We start from the raw sequence: 7,904 nt of genomic DNA on the forward strand, positions 1-7,904 counted from the left end.
GGCGCACTCCCGGACCGGAAGTCTTTCCTGCGAGGCCGCACAGAAAGGTGGCGGCGCCCTGACCGGAAGTCCTCCAAGGCCGTACACAAAGATGGCGGCCCCGGCCCGGAAATTCGCCGAGGCCACACTAAAGATGGCGCCGCCAGGACCGGAACTTAGCCGAGGCCACACTAAAGATGGCGGCGAGAGGCCCCCTTCCCTCGGAGAGGCGTCTATCCTGTTGCCTGACCCCCGCCCCGCGCCCGCAGCGCCGTCTCGCCGCGCTGTTTCCCGGTGCGGGGACAGGGCAGCGCGCTCGGCGGCGCCGGGCGCGGGCGGCAGGTTCGTGGGCGGCGGCAGGCACCGGCGCGGGCAGCCCGCCACGGGGCCGCGGCGCGCGGCGGAGGCGCGAGGACCCCAGGCAGACGGCGGGCCCCGCGCGCCGCCCGCCCGCCTCGTTCCGCCCCGCTCCCGCCCCGCTCGGTCCCGCCGTGCCCCGGAGATGCTGTCGGGGCTGCGCCGCCGCCTTCCCGCTCCGGAAGCGACCCACGGCGGCAGATCCGACGTCGGGCTCTCCAGGAGATCGTCCCCGGGGTAAGCGGGGCCCGGCGGGGGCGCGGCCGCTCTTCTGCCTCTCCCGCGGCCATCGGGGGCTGCAGGCAGGGGAAGCGACAGGCAAGTTTCTCGCCTCTGCGGAGAAACTCGCACCTGCGTGCCGCCGCCAGGAGAAGGGGCGGAGAGAGCGGCAGGCGACAGGGCCGGATTCGGATGTACCCTGCCATTGCAGTTCCCCGGGGAGGGTCTGTGCTGCCTCAGGGACCCTGTCTGTGCTGCCAGGAGAGAGAAATCCTTCAGGAAGCTGGGATGGAAACAGCAACTCTGTGAATTGCTCAGCTTTTCCTAGGTAAGGGCAGGTTTTAGGGAAGAAAGGCCCGGACTTGCGAAAGGCGCCGCGGGTCTTGCAAGGTGGGGGGGGCGCGGCTGCAGTGTTTTCCCGGCCGTGTCCGCCAGGCGGCGACTGCGAGGCCTCAGGGCCCGGCGGTCGGGGGGGGCTCGGAAGCGGCGCCCGCGGGGAGCTGCAGTGTTTTGTCACTCACGGGCTTCTCAGAGCTTAAATCCAGAGTTCGAGACGTCCTAAGGATGCCTTGTGATCGAGGGAGTGTGTTCCAGCTGAATTGAGCCGGCGTTCGGTGAATTTGGGCTTCTGCAGGTGAATTCAGTCTGGTGGTGTTTTTTTGTTCGTTTCCGTCCTCGGGACAGTGAACCAAATGTTCTTTTTCCCCTGGCCGTGGGCGCTCCGAGGAGACCAAAGGTCCAGAATTCTGCCGGTGACTTGGCTTGTGTTGCCAGTCCGATTCCCAGAATTGAACACGGGCAAAGATTCCTCCCGGACAAAAGATGCCAGCGCAGAAAGCTGTTTCTGCCCCGGGAGTGTCCAGGCTGGCCCACCCCCTGGCAATCTCTTAGTGAAAAGGCAGGGAACAACTGCGGTTGTTCTACCGTTTCTTTAGCCAGGTACTAGAACGCAGACAAAACCAAGGTTGTCTTGGACCTGTGCAAGGTCCAAGCGTTTTTCAGCCTTCCTTAGCAGGGCATTCTCACCCTCTGAAAAGCTTAAAGGCTTTAATATCTGGATACACACCTGCAGCTGTGCAAATTAATGTAGTTTCTTTTATGAAATGAAGATGAAGGTTTCCTGTTGTGAGCCTAAATACCAAGTATACTCTGCTTTTTCAATCAGGTGATGAAGCTTCTGGAAAAAAGACAAAATGCATCGAGGTGAGTACATTCTACCGATTTCTGCTTTTCTGGGATTAGTTTGGGAAAATCATGTGAAATTCTAAAAAGCTTCTCTCCATGTCTTCTAGTTGTTTTTTCAGCCTCGGTCTAAGTTTCATGTAGAAAAGGGCATAGAATTAGAACAGATAAACTAGACTTTCTTGGGAGAGATGGAAGAAAAGTCTGCTGATTACAGTTCTGCTTTTCTTGTCTTCCATTAGACTGTCATTGTCTCTCACCTACTGTTCAAAGAGGCAGCAATTAATTCTTCTTCTGAAGAGTTTGCTGTACTAAGTGTCTGTCAAATTGATGCCTTCAACTCAAGATAGCACATACTTCTTAGTTACGAATTTCTCACAGGAGATTTTCAAGCGTGCCCATAAATCTCATCACTGTTTGGGAGAAGGTTTTCTCATCTGTACCAGACTAGTCACGTCATTTGCTATTGAATGCTGGTGGTAATCTAGTCAGAACAGGATCCTGTGCTTCACTAATTTTCCCTTTTTGTTGTTGGGGGTGACTTCTTACCAGGGATGTTATTCTTGACACCCCAGGGCAAATGGAGGTATTCGCATGGTCAGCGTCAGGAACCATCCTACCCGAGGCCTTGGTGAGTGCTTTTTGTATGACTGGACAGTGAAGCTGTCTGTGTGAATGACCTGGCTATTGCTCAGTGTACTCCTCATTAAATGTCTTTTGCTCTGTGTTCCCAGGCTTCCTCTTTTCCTTCGGTTGCTGTGTGTGTGCCGGACACCTCTGGCAGGACTAACCCTATGGCTTTTCTGTCCAACGTGCTGTATGCCTACAGGTAAGAAAAGCTGGAAGTGCAGTCCCTCTGCTTTGATCGCTTTGTCTCTTTGGTAGTTATTTTGGAGGGGAATCATAGAGTGATTTGGTTTGAAGGGGACCTTTAAAGGCCACCCTGTCTTCCGTGGGCAGGGACACCTTCCACTGTCCCCGGTTGCTCCAAGTCCCATCCAGCCTGGCCTGGAACACTGCCAGGGATGGGGCAGCCTCAGCTTCCCTGTGGAGTGTGCTCTAATATCTCTCCACTGCCATCACAAAAAATTTTGTCAGTATGTCCCTTTCAGTTGAAAACCATTATCCCTTGTCCTATCACTACAAGCCCTGGTAAAAACTCTCTCTCCATTTTTCTTATAAATCCCTTTATTTACTGGAAGGCTGCAGTAAAACTTCCCTGAAGTCTTCTCCAGGCAGAACAACCCCAACTTCCTGGCCTGTCTCCATAGGAGAGGCCTTCTAGTTCTCTGATGGTTTTGGTGACCTCCTCTGGGCCCACTCTGCCGGGTCCATATCTGCCGTGGTTCCCAGAGGTGGACGCAGCGCTCCAGGTGGGATGAGAGCGGAGTACAAAGGGAGAATCATCCTCCTCGCCCTGCTGCCCCTGCTGGTTTGGATGCAGCCCAGGGGATGGTTGGATTTGTGCTTGTAAGTGCACTTGGATGCCTCCTATCCACTTAGTCTGCTGGTTTGGTTATTCTCTTAGTGGTTTTCCCATTGGATAAGCAGAATAATTTAGGTGCCAATGGACATCTGGAAGTCATTGGGTCAAAACTTAGCATTAAATAATCCATGAGACCTTAGCGTGAGGAAGGCTGGTTATATTAGATCTAACATATTGCCTATTGCTTATAAACCCAGTTATCTAAGATGAATCAAGGTAGGCTAGTTTAAGCTCCTTCTTGTAAATACAGAGTATTTTATTCTATTTTTTAATGTTGTTGATACTTTTAAGAGATTCTTCAGAATTTGTTTGGAGTTCAGCATAGCACGGAACTCTTGATTTATTGTCTTCTTCTTTGTACATGAATTTATCTGTTGTCTTTCATGTCATCCCAGAGACTAAATACCTATGGAACCATCAACATAGCTAGAGCTCTCATAATTCATGGTAAATGTTGGTAAAAGGTTTTCAAAAAACCTCTCAATCCTTGTACCAAGGTCAAGAGCTATATCACCACGATAGGAGTGTGCAAACTGTGTCTTACTGCATATTGCGTTTTCTGACATTAGTTTGAGAAAAAGATCGTAGAATATATACAGTGAAATGAATATGTCAGCTCATGTGTCAAAGTAATTTTGCTTTATAGATGTTCTGTGTTATTTGAATTCATTGCTCAGTTCACAAATAATCTCTCAGAACCTAAGGTTTGAGTCAAATGTAAAATGCATGGAGAGTTAAAAACTGGGATCTTAGCATCATAGCAAATGGTAACCAAACTTGACTGGGTGTGTAGGAGATTTTATATCTTACATCTTGGAGGAGCATATTTTGTTCGACGATTGTAAGCAGGACCTGGGTGAAAATTACATTCTATTAGGTGCACAGGAAAATAATTATCCTTTGAAGTCAAATGTATTCAGTTTTGCACAAGTCTTGTCTGCCTTATGTTTGAATTGCTTTCTATTCTAGGAAGTTTTAAATTAAACTTTTATTTTGTGTCTCTCCCCCAGTATCCTGTACAAGACAAAGCTACCTTTCGTTGTAGTCATGACGAAAGTCAGTTAAAGCTCTGGTTTCTGTGTCCTCATGGGACATTGTTCTGTTTAGCTTCTTTGCTATGGTGTCTTTGTCTTACCACAATAATAGAATTTTCTAGAAAAGAGAGGCTGGGAGGGAGCTGCAGGCTGATAACTGAATGTAAAAAGGATCTTTAATCTGGTATCCAAGTGCACAAGAATAATCAGGGATGGGCAGTTGCACCCAAATGTTCAAATCAGAGACAGTGCTAACAATTTGAAACGTGTTTTGCAGCTTAAGCCTGGATGAAAGGGAAACGTAACTCTGTAAAAAAAGGGTAAGGTCATGCCAGAATCTGTGCTTACACGCCCAGTTTTCCCAGAATATTTGTCTTCATTAATAATGATTTCCCCTCAGCAGCAGACTGATGACTCGCAGTGGCAATGGTGTAACCCCTGCCTGTTTTGACTGAGGAGTCTCACCTGTTGTAGCAGGCAAAACCTAGAAAAGATGTTTGGTGCAGTATTTGCTAGAGAGCAGATACTTACTAGTCTAAGAATACACATCCACTGTTGTGTAAGGAACTTGTAGCCTTAATGCTTTTGAGCTTAACAGCCATATCATTAAACGTGATAATTTCAGATAGTAAAAGAATTCTGTTAGATTTTTGATGTAACTGTTCTCCACAGGCATCCTTTGTGTTTGTATCCTCAACTCAGCAAGCTTTGTGTGTGCACACACATATGCATGCTTTGACTGGGATATTTTCCCTCCCACCAGCCCAGTAGGATTAGTGTCTGCTGTGCTCCAACTCCACCCATCTGCCCTGTGACCCAAACCATGCGTATCTTTGGTATCTGCTTGCTTACTGAGCAACTTTTTGTACACTGTTTTCTTTCTGACTCTAGACAGTAATATTAGAATAAGCTTTCTAGCTTTTGATTTCTGTAGAAAAGGCATGAGGTAGGAAAATAAGTCTCTCTGAAGAAAATATGCTTTTTGAAAGACTAAAAGAAGTGGCACTGTGTGTGTAAGGAAAGGTAGGCCTGAGGCTTAGGATTCATAACTTTAAACTTCATTTTGATCTCATGTTTAGCTTTTGCTAAAAAGTAAAGCCAATAGCATTGGAAGAATTTTTCACAAAATTTAATTAAATTTAATTTTTAAAAATTGACTCTTGATAAGAATGGAAGAACCCCGGGGAACTGGGATATATGTGCAGTGACAAACCCATAGATGTAAAGAATTTTAAGATTTGGAGAGGGAAAAAAGTAATGCGTGGAGGTGATTTAATTTTCTTTACCGAATTAATTCAAGGTAACTTTAAGTAGTCAGGCTTTGACCCTTGGTGGATTCAGTTCCATCTCAAATCTCTTGAGTAATGCTAGGTAATACTTCATCTATCTTCCTCCTTCCCATTGGTGAGGGGAATTAAATATATCAGAGTTTTAGGCACCTCATATTGTGCGAAGAGTGGATATGCATGTGGCAAGATGTTTATGAAACTCTGTAATACGCTGTTTTCATATGAATCCATGTAAAATTGTGGAACCATCTCACCTGTTTGTGTCAGTTGTATTGCACTGAGTTTAGTTCATAACTTCTTTGGGCCAGAACACAGCTCACTTTCATAAAGATCCCGTGGGGTTACCCAGCATGGAAGTGGCCCTCACTCCCCCGGCCCCCAGGCAATCAGGAAAGCTGGGGATCTTCAATGAGGGTTGTTCTTGTCTGGCCTCAATCGTATGATCTACTATTTACACCTTAAACTTCATTGTGCAGTATGCAATTTCTGGATGCCCCTTTCCAGTAAAACCATAGGAGGCTTTAGAGTTGCAATTGTTTCCTTAAACAACTGTTGCCTTCCTAAACCTGGAGAAGTGGTTGTTTGTCTTCTCTTTCTGTATTCACATAGTTGATTTGATAAAAAGTGAACTTGCAAAACTTCAGACCAGGGCTGAATATTTTTAAAAGATCAACATTTTAAAAATAAATTTAACATGGATTTTTTTTCATTTGTCCACTTAACAGCCTAAGGGTAAGATTGTTACTTCTGAATATTTTCCCTTCTCCTTCCAGACTGACATAATTGACCACAGTTTTGCAGTGGAATGGATGCAGGACTTTGAGAATTCTCAGGATGTCCTGAATCAAGAGACCTCCTATGTCAGTAACCTGACTTGTTCTATGAGTTAAGTGTTGGATGAATTTTACAGTTCATTGAAGGTAAATTTTTATTACCTCTCCTAAAAGCCTGGAGAAGAGAAAGTTCAAGGAGAATATTTTTGATGCGTATAAATGCCTGTAGGAGGGTGTAAGGAAGGCAAGCAGCAGACTCTGTTCACTGGTGCGTGGGGAAAGGACAAGAGACAACAGACACAAGGTGAAATACAGGAAACTATGTTTAAACGGAAGAGAAGAAAAAATGCTTTAATTTTACTAATTCTGCACTTCAACAGATGGTCCAGAGAAATTGTGGCGTCTCCATCCTTGGAGATGCTTAAAACACTTTTGCTCAGGCAAAGTCGTGAGCAACCTATTCTACCTAATCCCGCTTTTTGAGCAGGAGAGATTGGACTAGATGATCTCCAGAGGTATTGTCCACCCCTCACCATTCTGTCCTTCTGTAAAGGGGCTTTGCACTGCCCTTTTGAACTGTAATCTGTTGATGACCTGTGTTGAGGATTTGCTGATTTGAACGTACAATAACTTTAGCAGCTTGTCACACTGAATTGCAGCCTGAATAATTTAATATTGAACTGTGATTAATCACAAGATGAAAGCTAAGATAGGCTGGTAAGAGGCAGTGTTCTTTGCTGCAGCATTTCCCACCTGAGGTAATTTTCCTTGTTCTGAAAGTGTCAAGTACAGTTGGGCAATGTACTACATAGGAAGAAGGGAAAGAATCTGAAAAACAAATAAATGAACAAAAAAACCCCTTTATATTTGCTTATGCAAGAAGAAGATTGTTCTTCCACTCAACCAGGTTTTGAGAGGACAAATTAATTGTTTATCTGACAACACTATACATTGGAGGCTGTTAATGATCCCATAGTCTGTGCTAAAGGTTTTAGCTGATTGTGTTTTTCATCAGCTTTTAATAAAGAAAAAGCAAGCCTTCTTGGCTGTGTGGATATTACAGGAACAAAATTATTCCATTCATGTAGATAATGATAACAGAGCCAAAACAAAAATATTGTTAAGTGTCCTATGTGGAACAATATACAGAATTTCAAAAGGGATTGTAGTGGTCCCATATACAGAACTAACATTCTTCCTGTTCTTTATTTGCTGATCACGTCATATTTCTCTGCCTGTCAGAACTGATAGAGCACTGGATGGAGAGCAGGTCATATGAAGAGGATTACGGAGTCAAAGGCAGCTTGTACTTAAGTGCAGGGAAAGTATAAATATTTATATATATTGGCACAGTGCCTAGCCCTAATGCTTAAAATCCTTTGGAGAGCTGTCTGCATATTTACTGTATTAATGATCAAATGCAAGGCTGTGTTGGGAAAGGTCTTCCATTTGGAAGTCAGTAGTTGAGACTGTCTTGCCTATGAAAAAGAGGGAGAATTTTCATTAGAGGTTGTATGATTCTGGCTGGTAATAGTCTTAATTCAAGGTATTTTTAGATAATTGATTTAATACAAGCAGAACAAAT

The 7,904-nt window shown here is 45.2% G+C and overlaps 1 protein-coding gene across 1 annotated transcript; it reads left to right on the forward strand.

Annotated features, from left to right (window-relative positions):
- Window positions 1-574: 574 nt before the first annotated feature.
- Window positions 575-6,406, forward strand: LOC113961546 (GPN-loop GTPase 1-like; the record flags this gene model as incomplete). Its single annotated transcript, XM_027671959.1, has 6 exons — window positions 575-654; window positions 1,721-1,758; window positions 2,290-2,368; window positions 2,472-2,566; window positions 4,234-4,279; window positions 6,320-6,406. Coding segments are annotated over exons 2-6 (342 nt in total), but the record flags the coding sequence as incomplete, so codon positions are not given.
- Between the last annotated feature and the right edge of the window lie 1,498 nt (window positions 6,407-7,904).

Source organism: Neopelma chrysocephalum, unplaced genomic scaffold (assembly GCF_003984885.1).
Source record: "Neopelma chrysocephalum unplaced genomic scaffold, ASM398488v2 Primary Assembly neopelma1_97238, whole genome shotgun sequence".
Taxonomy (NCBI): domain Eukaryota; kingdom Metazoa; phylum Chordata; class Aves; order Passeriformes; family Pipridae; genus Neopelma; species Neopelma chrysocephalum.